Source organism: Passer montanus, unplaced genomic scaffold, assembly GCF_014805655.1.
Source record: "Passer montanus isolate IOZ18808 unplaced genomic scaffold, ASM1480565v1 scaffold11, whole genome shotgun sequence".
Taxonomy (NCBI): Eukaryota; Metazoa; Chordata; class Aves; order Passeriformes; family Passeridae; genus Passer; species Passer montanus.
The window spans coordinates 21,089,985-21,110,768 of NW_024357613.1; the positions used below are offsets into that span (position 1 = coordinate 21,089,985).

Below are 20,784 nucleotides of genomic sequence, written 5' to 3' on the forward strand. Positions count from 1 at the left end.
GTTTTTAATTTCAACTCCTCATGGAGCAGGGAGGTCCTCGAGCCTGCTGTGTGGTTGTGCCAGGAAGGTTGGTGCTGCTCTGGTGCTGAAAGCAAGCTGTTCTTTGGGTGTAGTGGGATCTGCTTCTCATTCCTAGCAATGTAAAATGCCATGGTCTGTAGGGTATGGCTCAGCTCCCTTTCCCCACAATTCAGTGACGACCTACATTAACATATTTGTGTATTAGTTGTTTTAGAATTGTCAAATATCAAAGATTTGGTGGAAAGATGCTGCCATAAGAACTTCTAAGAAGATATGCAATACTGTTTTGTAAGAGTTGTGGAGCCACCATCAGCAGCAGTATCTCACTGATAAAACAATCACAGAGAGGTAACTGAAATAACTAAGAAAATTTATCAGAAAAAAACCACCTTGGAACTACAGTTGTTTCCCTAAGTTCTTTCAAAGATGCTCTAGTGCAGTCATACAAATACTCCTCAGCTCTCCATATGGACAATGAGTCATTCTAATGTCAAATGCCCAAAGCCTGAGGAAATTGCAGGTTTGTTGCTGCTGAGTCATAGTGGCATGTACATCTTGCTAGCTGGCATAGAGGAAAGACTGATATATATCACTTACTTCTCAAATATTTTCTTGTCTCTCAGCCTGTTGGGAGGATTGTGGTCTACTGTGGAGATGACCCAGAGAATAATGTTAGGAGTGCCCTCGGATGATGCTTATTTCCTCTTTGGTTCTTAAGCTACTAATTAAAATGGAATGCTAAGTGGAGCATAAATTAATATTACATAGAATGGATCATTAATGACCTTTTACACTAGTTTGGCATTTCTACCAAAATATCATTTTCCCTGCTGCAATAGCAGAAAGAGGCGCAGCAGGGTGAGAGCTCTGTCTGTCTGTTATACATGGTGTAGCAGCACCACTCACTATGCACCACTGAAGACACCACTGAAAACAGCCTCCATTCCCATTATACCATACAGATTTTAATTGTTTATACCTTTCTGAAACACCAAGTTTAAGCCAATATGTTTCATATCTTTCCTGTGCCGCTGGCTGAATTCCAGAATATTTCAGTCAAATAATTCAGCTCCTTCAATAAATGAGCCTAGGAAAGAAGTGCCACTTTGCTTGTGTTGATACTTTGAGGTCTTTTCTGTAAATTTCTCCAGCACCACCCTGCAGGTATTCTACATTTGGCAGAGAGATAGCTCTCATGTCAAAAATAAGCCTTCCTGGAATGCCCACATGATAGGTTAGCATACAGGTTAGCAAACAGGTTAGCAAAAGCCCTGTATGTTCTCAATTTCCTGAATCGGGATGGAGCTGGCCAAACAGCATGTGAAAGGCAATTTTCTTTTGATACAAAGGCTCATCCCAGGCCTCTAGTGATGGTAAAGGGCAGTGGGCAGGACCTTTAGACTTGTTAATTGGGGAAGGGGTTATACTTGTGTCTCCACAGGTCACCACATGAAATTTGTTAGCATCATCCTGATTGGTGAAGGCACTGTGTCTTACCCCCTACACTGGGCAGCACAAATGTATGATGGATCACCCTTGCAAATACTATGCACACTGATACCAGGTGCATCTCTGTGGCAACCCCTGGGGATCCCTTTCACACGTGCTTGGCAGGGGTACCCGTTGGCAAGGAGCGTTTTGGTAAGCTGTACAATGAAAACGTGCAGCAAAACTGCATGGCCCCAAGTATCTGGCAGCCCAGGTGGTGGTGACAGGACACCTGGTGGAAGAACACAGGGTGGGATGAGACATGGTACAGTGATCTGAGAAGAATGCATGTCTTTCCAGCTTTGTTCTTGCAGCCACAAGAACTAGATATGATAGAGACTTTGCAGACCTTGCTAGGCTTTTACATTGATGATACATTTGATATTCATATGAACAGTGTTAACTTTGATGTCTCTCCTAAAGGTATTTCCAGCAATACTTCCTTGTGGTATAATCGAACCTTGGAAAGTCGACTGATATCCAGCATCAGTGCTATTGCTCTCGTCTCGGACTTGTTCTTAATGTGTAGGGAGTAAAAAGGTATACCAGGCAAAGCTGTTGCACTATTGGCCAACTAACCTTGTTTCATCCAAATTGGACAGCTCTAACAGTTGCAGCACAGCACTGGGTCAGGCGCAGCACACGGGTTCTCAGAGAGAAGTGCGACCCGATGGTGACTTTCTGGAACGCTGCAGAATGCATTTCTGGCAGCTTAACACCAGCAACTGGTACTGCTCATGCTTTGTCTTCTTTAAACAAGTTCAGCTGCTGGCTTGCAAAGGAAGCTAACAACACTAGTGCTGCTCTTTCAGCAATTCTGATTGACATTAAATCGTTGCAATATGCAACACTGCAAAACAAGGCAGCCATTGATTTCTTACTGCTGGCTCATGGCCATGGGTGCGAAGATTTTGACGGCATGTGCTGCATGAACTTAAGTGACCATTCAAAGTCCATTTATAAGAGTATCAGTAATCTTAAGCAGCTCAGTAAACTGCTACTGTAACACGATGGAGGTGATTGGTGAGGGGGTGTCTTCATAGCTCAACAACCTCCGCTTTGAGGCATGGCTTAAACACTTTGGAATGTATCGGTTAGTTATCCTTGGTATGTTCTTAATGATTGTGATATGTATCCCATGGATTATATTTCATGTGCAGCAAATGATCAATAGTAGTCTTTATAAGATAATGGCTTTACTGGTGCAGACAGTTTTAGCAGTGCAACACATCAACAAAGAAGGGGGAATTGTTACCGATAGGTAAGGTTTTATAAAAGGAAGGCCTTGTAACACGGCTCTGGCCTGTTACTTAGGCTAAGTAGAAGGGAACTATGGGAGAGTGACTCAGCTGGAATAGGGGTAGAGAGACATGAGAGATGTGAGAGACGTGCTGTGTGACAGCCACGTCCACATCATGGTGTATGGTCATTGGCTCACTTGGGCTTGTTGTGCTTTAAAATGATGCAAACTGATAACCAGATAACTGTTTAAAAAGGTCAGTTTTTTAGCAATAAGGAGCACACCTTTTTACCTGCCTGGGGTCCCTATGTCGTTCATTACTGCAACACCGTCCTTCCTGCCTGTGAAAATCCTCCCAGTTATTTTTGAGGTCATAATGATTATGTCAATTACAATTCATACAGGTTCAGGAAAGTTGTGAGCAAGCTGTAGCTTTAAGCTTTTTAGATATCTTCCACAAAAACTTTGCAAGCTTCATTGTTACTTTAAGCTGTTGTTTTACTCTTGGCTGATCAGGTGTAACACGTGCTTTTCTCACAGAATAAATATGCTTCTGTCACTGACTTTGGGAGAACTCAGAAAATCTTTCCATGTCTTGGAACACTTTTAACCCTATCCTGGCTTTCTGTGTCTAGAAGGGGAACCAACACAGAGTGGTGCTTATCTGAGTAAAAGAAAGATTTGCAGAGCACTTCTGTCCATGAAGTTTGCCTTGGAATCTTCACTGCAACGCAGGTCAGGCTCCTCTTTGCTGTTTTTGTAATGACTTTTGCCTCAGGCTCCTACATCTAGAGTTTATATGCTAGACTAGATCAACCTGCTATATGGATCACTGGAAAAAAAATTGTCTTCTAAATTACACGGAATCAGTAGTAAAGAAGTGGGGATTTGGCACCTCCTCATCTAAGCAGATAGGGAGTCTTTCCTCATTACTTCTCTGGATTGTATTTGAAAGGTCAGGAAATTGTTGAATATCAAGTTTCATTTTATCTACGAAAAGTATTCATTTATCATTAGAAATATCTACAGGGTAAAGGGAGTTATTTATGAATGGAAATTTGAACCATTGGACTGGATATGGGAAAGAAAACTTGCCTATGGCACTGCAAATAATTTGCTTAGAGAAGATATGTTAGGTCTGGCCTGATAAAGCAGCAAGGAAAATCAGTCAGAAACTACATCTATGCTATGTCTTTATTTAACAATCTATGCCAATTTTGTTTCACTTATTACAAAAACCTTACAGAGATTCAAAATGCACTAAGTGATGACCTCTGGACTGTGACACAGAAGGGCAAGTCCCTCACTGCTCTTATCAGAGTATCAGGAAATGATCTGGCAACCAAATTCTTTCAAAGAGCCATGGCAGAGCTCATAAGAGCAACGTATTTGATAGCCTTTTATGTGCTACACCATCTCCTCCTCCACCCACACTTAATCCACACTGTTGGATTAAATATAAATCAGTATGTAAATACTGCCAAGAACAGCTCTTGAATCCTTAGGCTGATTGGAACTTCTTCCTTCACCTTGTATGTCTAACAGCTTGTGCCTTCCAAAATGGGTTTGATATATTTATGCCACTTATTAGAAATGATCCCCGGCCTGTTCTGAGTCCTGAATGCCACCTGGCACATGAACATGTACAAAACACAGTCCATTATGGGCAAGGAAGAATGATGGTCCACGAGTGCACTACTAGAGGGTCTCCCAAACTGATTTGGGTGTGCCTTCAATCCATTCATCTGTCATGCACATGGAAGTTTCCATACCATTGTTGGAATACCTGTTAAAGTTTAAATAATCCTTATTTAAAAGATGAAAAGAACAGTAATAACAATATAGAAATCTGTATAGCCTTGACCTAGTGGTCTTTCAGTGGTTAGGGTAGAAACACTAAATGTGTGTATTAGGAGGCATCAGAGGCAGCAAACAGCTTTACTTTGTCCAGTTCCTACTTCCAGTAGGTAATGAGTACTTCATTCAGTGGCTCAGCCTTAAGGATGTTTGCTTGAAGCACTAGGACAAATGATAAATGACATTTGTGAAATCTACTTCTATTACCTGGCTCAAGTAAATATGCAAAATTGCAGCAAGAAGGAACACTCACTTTATTCCATACAGCAGTATGTGCTGCTGCATGTATTGACTGCTTTTGGCTGACATGGTTGGTTTTTTATAGCCAAGACTCTTTTTTACAGCTGCAGATACTGTCCCAGTAACAACCTATGGAACAAGCCTCTGATTCTTTCCTCTGCCTTCCGGTATGGACTGTATTATTACCCCAATAAGTGTGTAAGAAATACACTGGTTTGTGGGAGCAAATCCGTTTTCTAGGACTACCCTGCTCTACTGAAAACACATCCAGATTACTTGTAACCTGTATAAATGCCATGCATTAGTCAGCTATGTATTACCATTCTCCAAGTGACCCATTATATCTGCTCTGTAAACAATCTTACAAACGGTAGGAACGTAGAAAGGAACTTCTAAAAGCAGTTTTCAGCAACATTTTGCTGCACATCTTTGAAAACACTTTAACAGTGACACCAAAGTATTTTTTTTGAGCAATAGAAAATGCATACTCAATTACTTTGCAATGTTTTCTAACTTTTATCACTGTTATTTGAGACAAATTCTTGGTTTTGTTTTCAATAAATAGATCAGTCATCCTTGATTCAGCTCTGAAGCAGCAATATGGGCAAGAAAACAGACTGTGTGCATCCTGTAATCCGTCCAGGCTTACGTGCATACTGTACTATACATAGATTTAATAATAATAAAATATGATAATTATACATATACGGTAATATATAATAGATTTAATAATAATTTCATGGCTAGGTATCTAGGGCCTTCCGTACTTCAGCATTCTTTTTACCTTAATCATCTACCCAAGGTAATAACTTTGAATTGTCATTGGTTTTTTGAGTTGACATAAACAGAGTGGAGGGATATTCATCACAGGCTGTTTGAGTCACCTGTCTCTGTGAACCTTGGTAAATGGCACAAATACACACTGGGGTGAAATTTGGTATCAGAGGATCATCAGCAATAAGAGCAGTGAGATACGTGGATGAAAATTTCAAATAGCATCTATTTGCCTTTATAAATTTCATTCTAGATCCTAAGGCCATGACAAAGAGGTTACTTAAACTGATTTAATGAGTTCCTAGTATATTAACCTAGAGATGGAACAAGGAAACAGAAAGTTGCTTCTCTTTTGAGATCCTAAAATATTTAGGCAGTTCATACCTACCTGCTTCTATCTGATGGACTGTATATAATTTTCCAAATTTGATAAAACTAAACATTGAGTTTTAAAGCTAAGCTCTTACAAGAATTCTCCTCAAGTTCAGGAGCCCTAGTGTCATGAGTCTTGTGAGAATTTCTTTCTAATGAGATTTTCAACTGTGATGGCAAGTTAATGGCATGAAAACAGGACTACAGCCATATGGAACACTGTTACAAAGGGTTGAAATACATCAAAGAGAAAATATTCAGCATAAATATGTTTAAGAATATAAAAAGGGTTTGTTTTTTATTTATTTCCCTTAAGACAGAGTAAATATTCTTACTTGATTCCATTTGTTTTGGGACTCCACATAAAGACACTGGATATCCATGCCTAAGTCCATGCCTAGCCTGACACAGAGATGATTTAAGAAGAGGCTGATCCTAATTGAATTTGATGTTAGTTACTCTTATCATTTACCGTCTCCTTCATTCCATTTCTAATAGTACTAGCTTCATTTTAATGCAAGGAGAAGCACACTATGAAATAGTGTTGAATGTTGCAAAGTGGAATTGGAAATTCTCAACTTTTTTTAGAAATTCTTCCACTGATAAGTGAGAATGGATAGTTCCTGGCAAAATATCATAACCCAGCTAAATAAGTTGAATCATAAAGAGGTTTTCACTATTATTTTTCTGGGAACAAAACCTGTTTAGAGATGAAGAGTGAATTGTGGGCTTCTTAATAAGCCTATTACAGAGCAAGGTTTATGGGTAAATCCATCAGCATTCCAGCTTTCCTACTAGCTATTCCTTGCACCTTTTCTTCAGCAAAGGAGATTTCTTTGACACAAAAACGGAGTACTCTTTCTTGTCTAAATAATGTCAGATGTTCCTCTGAGTTTCAATTCAAGCATCAACTTTATCAAGGTATTTTGTACTCGAATTGACATAAGTTCAGAATTAATGTTTTTAAGCTTTTTTACATAAACAATAACTCTGTGAGGATAGTGCCACCTAATGTAAGCAGAGAACACGGCAGCTACTTTTTGTTTGATGCTGTTAAATTACCAGCAAGGATTGAAAGATTAGGAATTTAGTACTCCTTTATCCCTTCTGTTTCCTCTCACACTAGCTTGCTTTCAAGGCTTCTTTGAAAACATGGTAGAAATGCATATTTTAAATGAAAGCAGAGATTCTTAATTTTACCACTGCATCTATTCTATGCTAACAGAATTTAAAACCTGACTGGCAGAAAAGGTGAGTAGAAAACAGCCTCAACTTAAAGTATATAATTTTTACCAGGACAGAGATTAAAGCTGTTTCTCTGTCTGTCTGGAAGAATCTTTCACTAGTTATAGAGATTTAAGCTTATACATGCTATTTCTCTTTGTCTGACCCAATGATTTTTTAATCAGCTTACATCAAGCAGAGCAATTTCAACAAGGAGCACTAAGCATCTTTGTTATCTCTTCATTTAGCAACAGCAGTTTAGAATAGAATAGAATAGAATAGAATAGTTCTAGCTGGAAGTGCTGTATAATCCAACTGGTCCAATTGTCTGACTATTTCAGGACTGACCAAAAGTTGCAAGTTACTATTATCAAGGCCATTGTCCAAATGCCTCAAATACTGACAGTCTAGGGACATGAAACACTTCTCTAGAAAGCCTGTTCAGTGCTTGATTCCATCTTGGCAAAGAAATGCTTCCTACTTTTAGTTTTGAACCTCGCATATTTGAATATACATCAAACACAGATATGAATATTGTTATTAAGGGCATCAGTAAAGGGAGCAGAATTACATATCTAAATCCATTCAGGCATAAGTTGATTTCAAGCCATATCTATAAGCTGATTTCAAACCATATCTATTGTACCCTGAATAACTATAATTTATTGAATGAAGAAGGAGTATATGCTCTATGTGTGAACACAAATAATCTACTAAGGAAAAAAAGAATATGAATACAAGTAAGCCAGAATGTTCTATGCATGCAGATGGCATAAAGGAGAATTTACTTTCAGAGTGGACAGATTTACCGAGGAAATCAAAATAAAGGGTACTGGAACTATGTCATAGCACAAATACATTAAAATATCTAGGTAATTAGGCTAATAATTTTTCTGTCAAGTTTTAATCATCAGGTGCACCAAAGTTTAAAGTAAGCATAACACCCAGTGCAGAATTCTTCTTCAGCTATAGAATGTTAAAAATAATTGGAAAGAAAATCTGAAAGATAATTTCCTCTAGATTTAAGATTCCAGATGTTACCTGAGAAAAACCCTAAAGTTAGTGGATATAAAGAGTTTTTGGCAAGCAGGTACATTATGTGGGAAAATATGCATTTTTTTTGTTTGATTTCTTTGATTTTGCCAATTTATAAGTGCCAATTAAAGTAGAAGATACTATTATTTTATCATTATTTATCTCATATATATAAAAATATATAATTTTGGACATATAATTAGAAAATTAGGGATTACAGAATGAATGGCATTGAATATTGTTAATGCATACTAAATATAATCATTTTCATACAGTACTTTCAGCGATTTGCGTAATTGCCTACTAAGAAACCATTGATCGTTCCTCAGGAAAAATACTTGACAAATCATCTACCACACAGGGCATGTTTGCACACTGCAGAGAGGTTGGATCAGTCTGATCCTCTTGTACTTGAGGAATGTTTCTCCCTTTACTTTTTCTTTCTAATGAGATTTTCAACTGTGATGGCAAATTAACAGCACAGAAACAGGACTACAGATATCTGGAACAATGTTACAAATGTTTGAAATACATCAAAGACAAACAATTCAGCAGAAATGTGTTTACAAATATGTGAACGGTTGGTTTTTAGTTTTCATTTACCTTAAGAGGCAGTAAACATTCTTATTCCATTTGTTTTGGGACACTGCCTAGAGACACTGGATATCCATGCTCAAGTCCATGCCTTGCTGTGGAGCACCTCTCACTGTAGTGTTAGTGCACTTTAACGGCAGTTGACCATCTCTTTAAAGTTGGACAATTTGGAAGCTGTGTGGAGGCACATCTGAACTCCCATCTTAAGTCTAAGTAAAAGGCCAAGTCTATTAAGAGACAATTTCTTCCTCTTTTTCCAGCAAGCAGGGGTAATCCCGGAAAAATTGAAGTGATTGAGGTGTGATGGACATCTTGCTGTGTTTCCCTAGAGGGCCATAAGATTCCATAAGATGCCATGAATTTTCTCCAGCCTTCTGCTAAAGTGGTGTTGGTAGGTGTAATGTCAAAAGGCTCTTGAAGACTGACTGTATATGGAAAAATATATCTGTGGAGGGTGGTGGCAAGTAACAAGAGGCAAAAAGAGTCAAATGATGATGCACTGGTCACGGTCCATGATGACAACTAATGGTAACCATCAAACCTTCTTCCAGCATGGATTCATGGCCTCCCTAGTGTGGTTCCAGATTAAATCATGAAAGTTTTACTCAGAGTGCAAATATCTGTAGTTACAGAACCTCAGCCAGTGATACTGCTGTGTTGCTGTGCTCAGCCAGTGATACTGCTGTGTTGCTGTGTCAAGTAAGGTCTGTTACATCTGCCAGGAATTTGCGTGGTATATTAAGACAGAAAATCCCAGCTGCCACAGATGGTGTCAGGGCTTCTGTTATGCAGTTTCTGCTGTGCAGCTCCTTGTGGTTCACCTCAGGGAGCATGTCATAGTGAGACAGAATTACAGGGGCAGCCGTAAAACTGCAACAATGGTACTAATGCTCACATGATGTGTTTTGCAGGATTAGAATGTCAAGCACTACCTGAATTTACTGTAATCCTTATTAATTGCTAATTACAGTCTGCAGGGCCAGGTTCAGCCACAAGGCTCACTGGAAGGAGTGTCTTGTGCCCTGCATGCTGGAGCACCTCTCACAGGTCATGCTTCCCCATGGGGTGATGAGCTCTGAGTAGGGCCACACTGCAAGGCAGCCTTCCCATGTGATACTGTGCTGGAAGAGGCATGTAGAGGAAATAGGGCACAATTCTCTAACTGCTGCATGGATCTATGGCTGCTCACCCGCCCCAGCAGCTGCGCTGCGGCAATGCATGACTGCCAGGGAAGTGAGTGTACATTGCCAGCAGAGAGGTGAAGGAGGAGAAGGAAGGTGTATTGGATAGAACTCAGGGCTCAGGAATTTTTCTTCTAGTCATGGTCTTGTTTTGGTTCCAATTCAATGTGAGCACCATTTGTGTCTACCTTTTGAGAATGCAGGAAGAGAAAGCCATATGAGGAAAATTTAAGAGGACCTAGGAGAAATGTAGCTACAGTAGTTGAGATTGCAATGCAAATCTAAGCCCTAACAATCTGTTTTAATAGATGGCAATATGGAATTTAATTAGCTGAAATATTTTGATCTTGATGCTGAATAACATATCAGCTTTTAAAAAATGCAAAAAAAAGGCCTGTGAATAGAAGTTACAGTGTTGTTTATTAATGATGGCAAGACACAGGGTTAGAGGTAAAAGAAATGTGTCCTGATGGCGAAGGAGCACATTAGGTTAGATTTACTTGAAGGGATTTCAATGTTCAAATTCTGCATTTGTCATTGTAATACTAGCCTTAGGTATTAGCACAGAATTTAATAACTTTATGATGATATGGAAGAGACTTAGTGAACACCTTCTTTTGCCAGCCTTGAAACTGGAGGGTTCAAGAGTCTTTTGGTTAAAGACTCCTGCAATAGGTCTGCCAAAACACATTGTAACCTGTGTATCCATACAGTACTGTGTTGTTGGCACCAGTCTGGAAATCTCCACATTATAGGAATGCTAAACAGCTTTAAAAGGCTTTTTATTTTGAAGGTTTCTGAAATGGGAGAAAATGTTTTTTAGCAACTGAATGTAACCTGCACTAGTCAGGAGAAAAAAATATTTTCCTCATGGATGCTACAAAGCCTGATTCTTTGCTGTTTAAAATTATGTTAATTCAGAGCATATAGAATTTTTCCTCTTGGAGAACCAAATTAAATGGGAGGAGAGTACAAGCAGTGATAATTTTAACTATTTTTTAAAATGCATTAAAAAATCCACCCTTTTGTAAGTAGCTGTAATCAGAAGTAGTTTAAAGCCACAATGATGGTGACGTCTGTCTGAAGGCTCCCATCAACTCACCAGCAGATCGTTCCCCTGAGTTGGCAGTAGCTGTTACCAGAGAAGCTGGTTCTCTTTTATTAGCTGCTGAAGAAGTACTAATGGGATAATGAGTAGTTTGCACTTTCTCATTAGCACTTATTCATCATAGACAGTGCATACAAAGTATCTGTAGCTAAAGTATTAAGTAACCACTTTTGTGACATTTGTTCTGTATTATATTTCTGAAGTGTCTAGATTTTTATATTGGTATTTGATAAACTGTGGTTAAAGCCCTGTATATTTATGTTTCATCAAATGAAATAATTATGCAAACTCACGGTATCAGTTTTACTTCTAAAATAAAGGGATTATTTTGTGTAAATCTTTGTTTCTCCTCCAGAAAACACCTTTTTGAGCTGTTCTTCTCAGACTCCCTTTCCTGTGATGCCACAAAGGATATATATGAATGTGAAAACATTAATCTGCACCATACATGCCCTTGAGAAATTTGGTTTACTTTTAATGATGTTAAAAACTGTTCTGTAGCCAGTATAGCTAGAAAAAGAACATTTTTAGCACATTTATGCTAATGCCAAATTGAAACCATCTCAAGGCCTCTCACACCTACTTGAAGGGTTTAAGGACTGGAGAAGTCTCTTCTGTAATGAACTGGAAAAGGAGGAGGGGATGAAAGATGAGACAAGCATTTTAGGACAAGCCTAAGAGGCAGGTCTGCTCCAACCCATCTCATCTGTCTGCCAGGAAACAAGGGATGGATGAGCACGGCACGGCTGTTTCTCACAGCAGTGTTCCTGATCAAGCAGTAAATATTGCTCTTTAATTTTTCACCCTTTCTTATTATGGCCAATATGAAATGAAAACAAAATGAAAACTGGGTTTTCAGGAATTTGGAATTCACTACTTATAATGTCTCATGCATAATTCAATGATACATGTAAAATAAACAATATTCCATTAACTTTATTTTCCCTTTTCTCTATTGTCAGAATACTTCTCCTTCTGAGGATGCCTTCCTCTGTAGGTGTTGTTTATTTTTTTGGGGGGGGGGGGGGGGGGGGTTTTTTTTTTTTTTTTTTTTTTTTTTTTGGGGTTTTTTTTTTTTTTTTTTTTGTTTGGGGTTTTTTGGTTTTGTTTTTGGGGTTTTTTCTGTTTTGGAAAGACTAGAAAGACTGTAAAGAGGGTTTTTTTTTTAGGAAGAATACTCCCATATCTATTTGAAAGCAGATTTTTACAATGGCTCAGTTACAGAAATTGCCTTTCTGAATGTATATATAGAAGCCATTTTTTTAATAAACCCCTGGATTTTTCTCAGGAGATGCAGTGATTTGTCTTTATTTATCTTATTTCCCAAAGATGTGAAATGATGAGTGTTACTGACCAAACAATGCTCTTTGCAATAATGTGTGTGTTATGCTATATCTGAAATAAGCTTCCATCAGTTTCTGGATCTGATGCTCAGATTCTCTAGTCAGCACAGTTTTTCTGAAGCATCTTGCAGACAGATCATGGCAGAGAACCTCCTCCCTCTCCTCTTTCACTCTATCCACAAGGCAAAACAAAACAACATTTTTTTTAATGGGACCTAATAAATACTTGAGATGGAAATAGTTGATTCTTTCAACATTAATGAAAAGATTATTTCTTGCTAATGATGTTCACAAGATTGGTGCCTCGACTACACCATTTAAAGCCAAGGTTTCTCTTTCTTGTCTTTAGGATTTCTTTAGCAGAACAGAGTAGAACAGAATGTGAAATGTGCCAGAGATGTTTTGTACTTCCAAGAATGCAATGAAGTTAAGTAAAAATATGTATAAATTAATCAGATGTATAATCATATAATAATTTATTCTGGATAGCATCTGTGGTAGTTATCAGGCTTGATCTGCCACTTAAATCAGAGCCAACTCTGAACTTGTCTCAGTTTATTCAGGGTGTTTTACACTCAGATTCTGAATACCTCCAAGGATGGATATCCCACAGCCTGTCTGGGCAACCTGTGCCAGTGTTTGACCACTGCTGTTGTGAAGAATATTTTATTGCTCTGAAAAATGAGATTTTTAACTTCAAGTGCCTTTTTTAAATTAAGAACTGAGATTGTTCCTGCTTGCATTCAAAATGGTAAATGGTAAAAATGGGGAGCCAGAAGAATTTTTGCTGTTTGACCTCTGCCTCTCAGACAATTTGGTGTGCATGATCCTGCTCAGAAGTGTCCTTTTGACCTAGATCATCCTAACAGGTTCACAAGCAACTCTGCCATGGCAGACTGTAGGTCTATGACACCTCTATATTGCTTAGAACAGGAACTGTGAAATTGTGCCTACTGTTGTATGATAGTCTGAGGCAAACATTTTTGAAAGAACTATACTGAAAGCAAAATGCTGACTTCCATGCTATCTGCCTTGTAGGAGGCTGGTCCTATTGAATGATCTGGGTGTTGATTTTTTTTGTCTGGCTGACAAAATGTCAAGACTTATAAATAAGCCCATTTCTTGAATAGTAGTGAACTTTCAGTTGTTGCCTGCTCTAGTCTGTGACAAATGGGGCAGTTCAGAATGGGGCAGTTTCAGAAATTGCATTGATGGAGTCACAAATGTAGGATCTCTGGCCGACGAGAAAAGGAAGGATTTCAGAATATCAGTTTGGGACTTGGGCACTTATATTTATGCATTGGACTGGTGATGCCCAAGACTTTAATAAATTTTAGCTCCTAATGCATATTTTGGGTAACAACCTTTTTTTTTTCTTTCTGAGTATTACAAGAATGCCAAACCTGGGTTTTGATGTAATTAAATACCAACCTGAACATCATGTTTACTTGAATTTATTGAGTGATGGGTTGTCAGGTAGGGGTCCTATAAGCACAATATGGCCATCCTTTAATTTTGTGTCATCCAAAGGAATCGGAACGAATTAAACATCATTTAAAAGCAGTTCTTTGAATACATATTAAACCTGAAAAATAAAAAGAAAAATAAGAAAGAGAACCTTAACTATCTAATATTTGAAATATTTTTAGATATTTCATGCAAAAAAACCAAAACCCTCTCCAGTTCTAATACAACCAGATGCATCACTATTAATTTACAACATGCAAGCCAGAATAACTGGCTGGTGCTGCATGCTGCTCTTGCAGTGTTCTGTGCCTTTCAAATCCCTGTTCATGTGCCTCAAAAACATACTGCTGTTGTAATGCCCAGTATAGGTTTTACCTCTAAGGAGCCTAACAATAGCTTCTATTCCAGAACAGAAATGGCTTGTTAGTGGACAAAAGCCTTTTGTGAGGAGAAAAGTTGAGCAAACCAGTTTTATGCTTAGTTGTTTTTGTTTCCAGGCAGGCAGCTTAATAATGTGTGTTTGTCAGTTTACTACTTCTGTGCTGTTCCAGAGAGCAGTGCTCTTGGGCATGACTCTTTGGGGTTGCTCTCCATGGTTCATCATCTGTGTGGCCTTCTGGGAAGAGAACTTTACAGCAATTCTGTTTGAACTAACCTTCATTGTGTCTGTGCCTATAAATATGGGATATCTTTCTACAAGACTTTTACTAGGCCATTTCTAATGGTGACCTGAACTAGAATGAAGTGGACATGAACAAAAAAGAAGATCTTAGTCAGCAGGTAAGAGATTGATCATAAATGACTTCCAAGCAGATATACTGATATAAAATACTTCTTGCATCTACCTCAAGGTTTCAATTGAGTGCGTTGCTCCTTGTGAATGATGTGCAAGGCTCTTCATGCGTGTATGTTGAGCATGGTCTGATTCTGAAGGAAATGGAGGTCAAAGACAGGCTTCTTGTTTAAGCTGAAAACACTCCATTTGCTTTAGGAAGCAAGTCCAAGAGATTTTGACTTCATTTTCATTTAATTTGTAGCTTTATCAAAAGTAACAGAAATAGATGTCTTAAATTTGATCCTATTAATATTATTGGGGAAACATATTGGCTTTGACTTCATTAACTTAAATGAAAGCACTACAATCTGTGGATCAGGATCTGACCTGGATTTTAGAAAGTGACACTCTTGAGTCAGGCTACTGACCCAAATGGAAATGCTTCGTTTCTATATAATTGCATTTTAAAGCAGATTCTGATCCTGAATTCATACTTATGTGGTCCCAAACCACTGTGTAGAAAAGATAATTATTCATTTTGAGCTTATTCATTTTGAGACTACCTTATTTAGGGATTTTTTTTAACACAGTGCAGGTAATATAGTCAAGGGAAGGTAATTGCAAATAGTCTTGTTACAAGGACAACTCTGTTGCTTTGAAGCAGCAAGATAATCAACGACCTTGAGAAGCTTGTCTGGTAATTGTGTATGTAGTATGAAGGCTTTCAATGGGTGTAACAGACAATGGCAGATGTTAGATGTGAAAATAAGTTGCAAAATATTGTGACCTAACCTCACTCCATTCATTTTCACATGAAGGATATTAATATTCTTGAGAATATTTAAAAGTTTTTAAGAAAGAAGGAGAATTCTTCTGCTCCTCACGTTGCCACACATCTCCCGTGACCTAAGGCAAGTTTGTGCTTCAACTTCTCCAGCTGCAAAATAATGAGAAGTACCTAACATTTATGCCACTTTCACATCCTTCACAACAAGGTTTTTGTAGCAGTAAATCACTCTCAAAGAGCCCCTTTATCAAACAAGGTCACTGAGGGAGAAATATCTTGACAAAGTACGTGATTCTCATGTTTCTTGCTTACAAACAATCAGTGTCTGTTTATTGTCGCACGCACGTCTTGTTTTAGCACTGCACCCAAGAGCCAAACTCCCTCTCTGTGCTTGGAGATACTCCCTGGAAATATCTGTGTTGTCCTTGATACAACTCCATGCCCAGATTCTGTCCTGGTTCAAATCTTTGTAGCTCCAGTGACTCCAGTGAAGCTTCATTAATTCCCAGCAGTAGATAATTTGTTCTCTCATCCTCTGCTCCTTCCCTGCCTGGTTGCTGGGGAAGCAGCAGAGCAATGTTTTCCTCCAGCCAGGGAAAGGGCAAGGAAATCACTTGGACACAAAACTATTTGCTTTATGGGTACTGTTTTGTGAGGTCTTAAGCAGCACCTCCTGCTGACTTGGCTTCAAGTATTTGAAATTCATTACTACACAAAAAGATTAAATAAACTTGATGTACCAACCTGGGAGAACTGTAAAGGGTAACCTCATAACAGCCAGGCTGGGACAGAAAAAGTTCCTCAGCATTTGGAACATGGTAGTATTTGAAAACACTGAAAAACTGGTTTTTGAATTAGAACCGGAAAAAAAGATCAAACAATGAGACTAATATCCCATGTCAGCATGACCTGAACAATATTTTTACATTTTTTTAGACTGGAAACATTTAATTTCAGTTTTTCAACAGTGTTTTATATCATTAAAAAAAAAATCTAACCTAAGTGAAGCAATTAACTTTTCATATCTAAAAAATTCATCCAATATTTTTGACTTTTATTTTCCCATGTTTTTCTGCTTCTTAGGTTTACCAGATTTTGATGTTTAGATGTTTTTTGCAAAAATTATCTTTCATTCTTTAAAAATCTGTAGCACAAAGTCAAAAGATCATCACAATGTGACCTCTTAACAATCAGTTAACCATATGAAATAAAAAAATGAGAATGTGACTTAGCCCTTATTGTCTTTTGTTGAATGCTTGTATCACTTTTGAGGTAGTCAGTAGAAGGAACATTGAGTTATTTTGTTGATGAGGTTTACTAAAGCTTCTGCTAGAGTTGCACCTTGCCTCTTTCATCTTTTGCTTTGATAGAAATCTTTCTGCAGCTCTTCATCTAGAGTTACTCAGAGCTCCTTTTAAACTAACTCTGTTCCTCTCTTTTTTCCTCCTTTCAAATGCTTTACTGAGAATTTATTTTTCTCATTTCCATCTCTCTTTTTGTCAGTATGTTTTTGGGAGATTTATAAAATACAATAGTGCTTGCAGTCTTGCCTGAAGTCATGACACTGGTGCCTACACAAACAAAAAGTAGGAGAAAATAGAAGTTTCCCTCTGCAGCATCTGAATTTGCCACATAGAACGCTACAGATATATCTTCAGTCACCTATAATAACATTTTAAGGCAAAAGTTCAAGAAATGCCCTAGATTTTTCACCTGTTTCATGCACCACAAAACTCAGTATTTGTTATTCCTCCCAAAGGCAGCACTTTACATTTCCAGCACTCTCAGCTCAGCAGGTTTACAGTTGAACTGCCTTTTGGCAGTGCTGTATCTCATGATATAGTTAATGCTTCACTTCAGAGCTGTACAAAGCCCAAAAATGAACACAAACCGATTAAGAAAAATTGCTTTAGATTTATATTTTCTGTGTTACCACAAGATATAAAATGTCCCTCAGATGTAGAATCCCGGTCGCATGCCAGAAGTAGCACTTAATCTGGTTAAGTAGAGCAAGAAATTTCCCCTGCTGAAATAGTTGCCTGCTGTTACTGTCCTCTGTTCTCTCCTCTTCCTACCTGCATGGTGCCTTAACATGCTGCTGTAAAGCTTAAGTGTAGCCCTTATCTGTTGATAGTCAGAGACATTCAGACTCCTGTGTACTCAGAGCAACACAGCCAGCACAAAGTGAAGGCGAATAAAGCTGTTATTTATGAGTTGAGCTCATCCATAAAGGGAAATGAAGTGTGATCCAGCCTACTCTTCCTTGCACTGGTCCACCTCTACCTGAAGGCTTACCAGGAGCAACCTCTAGTGCAGAGGGGATCGAAGTATCAGCACAAATTACAGCACTGGCACAAGTAGACCTAACAGAAACCAGAACCTGGGAAAGTACCAATAAATATCAATGAAAAATAACATCAGATAAAACTTTAGAAAGAAGAACCCAAATCTCAGATCTGCTGCATAATGTGGCCCACACTGTTTGTATTTTGGAGCTGATTCTTCAGGCAGGAGTATTTGAATTGCTGCCCAAACGTTCACTTGCTAAGACAGAGTAACAAATTTCAGAACTGCTGAGACCTCTGAATTAAGGTGCAAGTAAATATTTGAAAATCAACAAAAAAAATTAATTGATGCTGAAACAAATGCTGGGTAAAAGAACTTTAAAGTGGCTTATTTCCTAGTACTGCTGATGCAGAGCAACAAAAAATGTAGGAACTTTCAGGAAGGAAATTAAAAGTAGTCAGAATTTTTGCTATATTAATGCCATGACTGTTTTGCTTTCCTCTCAGCACAGCACGATACATGGTTCAATTAAATTAAGTAATGATTTATAGCTAGCTCACTGTATCTCTTTCAAGGCACTATTTCACTTAACCATCCCTGTCTTCTGTAGAAAAAAATCCTTTAACGAAATAAAAAGTTAAACAGATAATTCATAAGTCCTATTCCTGGGTGGTCTCCCCTCTGTTCCCATGCACTAAGCCTTTCCTGATGGTAGACACCACATAAACTACTAGATAAATAAGTCTAAGTCTGTGTTATAACTCATGCATTTGACTGTCTTTAATATGAAGAGATGCTGTAGTGGTACCTTGCAACAAATATAGAAATATTTATTTCACTGCAGAAAATACTGTGAATGAAATGAAATGAAATGAAATGAAATGAAATGAAATGAAATGAAAATTAACAATGAAATTTTCTAAATGGAAGTTCCTAATGTCCAAGTCTATTTAGAAATTAAGAGTCATTTCCCTGCAAAAATACACAATGCACCTTTTGCTGAGGACCTAAAATAGTGCATAGGTTGTTCTCTGTATAATTGTAAGAGGTTTTTCTTTAATTTGAAAGTAAAAATGATTACTATTTTTGTTTAAAAGTAATGGGTACAGCATTTCTTTTGGGTCTAAAATCAAACTGCAGTACCATATCCTAGATCTTCATGGAAAAGAAACCCTTTGCAAACTACTATAGACACATCAGTTATTAGAGGTCTGTTGCAAAAAGACATTTCCATTTACGAACTTGCAAGTGATCAGTCCTTATCCTGCTTGTGCCTATTCAGAAGGAATTTGTTTTGGTAAGGATTGTAGTGTGGGAATAGGATCTTGTGTTCGTGAAATGCTTTAGAATGGCTAGTTACATGGATAAGCTGTTTTCTGACATTTTGCTTTTGACATCTATACAATCCTTTCCTTTACTGCAGTAGAGGTTATTATAAAAAAGGATGAGCTCAACTTTCCTTCAGCCATTTTGCTGAATATTTTTCAGAGATCTAAAATATGGATAACAGGCAAAAATTTTGTCTGATTTTAAAATTTTCAATGGCAGTCAGCATACATTATAAAGCAAAAATGCATATGGTGTTATGATTATGTTACTGGTTTTGAGTTACTCAAAGGAAACAAAAGAATTCTGAAAACCCCATAAATTGTAAATCAAGATATTTTGATGATGACAGGTCTGCCACAAAAGATAATGAAGCAAATATTTATCATAAATTAATGATAATATAATTTTTTAAATTATTATAGCTTTCATAGCTGGAACTCTTCTCTGCTTTCTCTCAAAAAATAATGTTGCATGTTTAGAAATTTTATATGATGAGTGTTTTATTTTAAGACCTGTGTATTTCCATTTGGCAGATGCCAGATCCTCCACCTCTACTGTTTCTCCCCCAGCTTCATTCCCTTTTTGTATAACTAAGGAAAGTATTAAAATTATAATTCTGAATTACAATCTGGTTTTGTCCACTTTTCTTTTAAAAAAAGTTTTTTATTGCGTTTCTGTTCCATAATGATACAGAGCTGTAAGAATTAGGTCTATTCTGCATGGGTGAATGTGAAGGGGTATCAGCAAACACCCAGAATTATTTTATGGTCTGTTATAGGGTGTGTTATGGGAATAAATCAAAGCTCTTGGATGAAGAAATGGGTTCATAAAACATGGAGTGCTAAAGCTGGGGTAGGAAAGGACTTGTGTTGTGAATGCACCAGTGACTGCATTTGATTGCAAGTGGGCATTGTGGGCATGTCCCTGTCAGGATATGTGCCTGGGAGTCAGAGCTAGAGCTGCTGGCCAGCTGCCTGCCACGCCAACAGCAGGGGCCCAGTGAGCTCCAAATAGCTCTACATACAGTCTGCCGTGGAAATTTGGGGCAGGCAGGAGAGAGGGAGGAAACATTCCTGTGAGCTCTTCTTTAGGAGAGAAGCCATGAACATCTTTTGACTGCAAAATAATAGAAAATAGTACAGTGAGAAAACAGTAAAAAGGGGGAGTTGTTAATGAACTTAATGTAGGCCGTATAGCTGCTTCATTCCATGTGCACACTGGATGCTTCTGGCTTTCCTTCTACGTGTCTGTCAACAGAAATCACTTTTGCCTTTGCACTTTTCACTTTGCTTTTGTGCAGATCCCTTCTTCTGGAAATCCAGAAATTGGAGAGAGTGCAGATTATTCCTTTGTGAAAAAGGTAAAGAATGGTTTCATTCAGAGGATATCCCATGATTTCCCAGTGTTTTTACAGGTGCTAATTACAGTCGAATACAAGAAAGCCAAGGAGTGTTCATATCTCTTAAATACATACTTGAGTAGGTATTCATTAGTAATATAACAGTTTGTGATTGGCTATGCAGTGATTTTGGTTAAACTAAGTTAGGGAGTCTTTTATAAGACATTGTGAAATGAAGAATTCAATCACTGTCATGACAATTAATCACTCACAATATTGAAATCTGTGCTATTTTTTTTTAATTTGACAGTGTCTGGTTTTGAT

The 20,784-nt window shown here is 37.9% G+C and overlaps 1 protein-coding gene across 2 annotated transcripts in view; it reads left to right on the plus strand.

Annotated features, from left to right (window-relative positions):
- LGSN (lengsin, lens protein with glutamine synthetase domain) overlaps positions 1–20,784 on the plus strand; it is a 58,927-nt gene that overhangs the window by 23,261 nt on the left and 14,882 nt on the right. The window contains exon 1 of one of the 2 annotated variants that reach the window (XM_039730442.1): positions 14,695–14,724. The exons of the other annotated variant lie outside the window; for it this stretch is intronic. Coding sequence (XP_039586376.1) covers positions 14,695–14,724 — 30 coding nt within the window. Of the gene's footprint in view, positions 1–14,694; positions 14,725–20,784 lie in introns of those variants that run through there. 2 annotated transcript variants of the gene reach the window in all.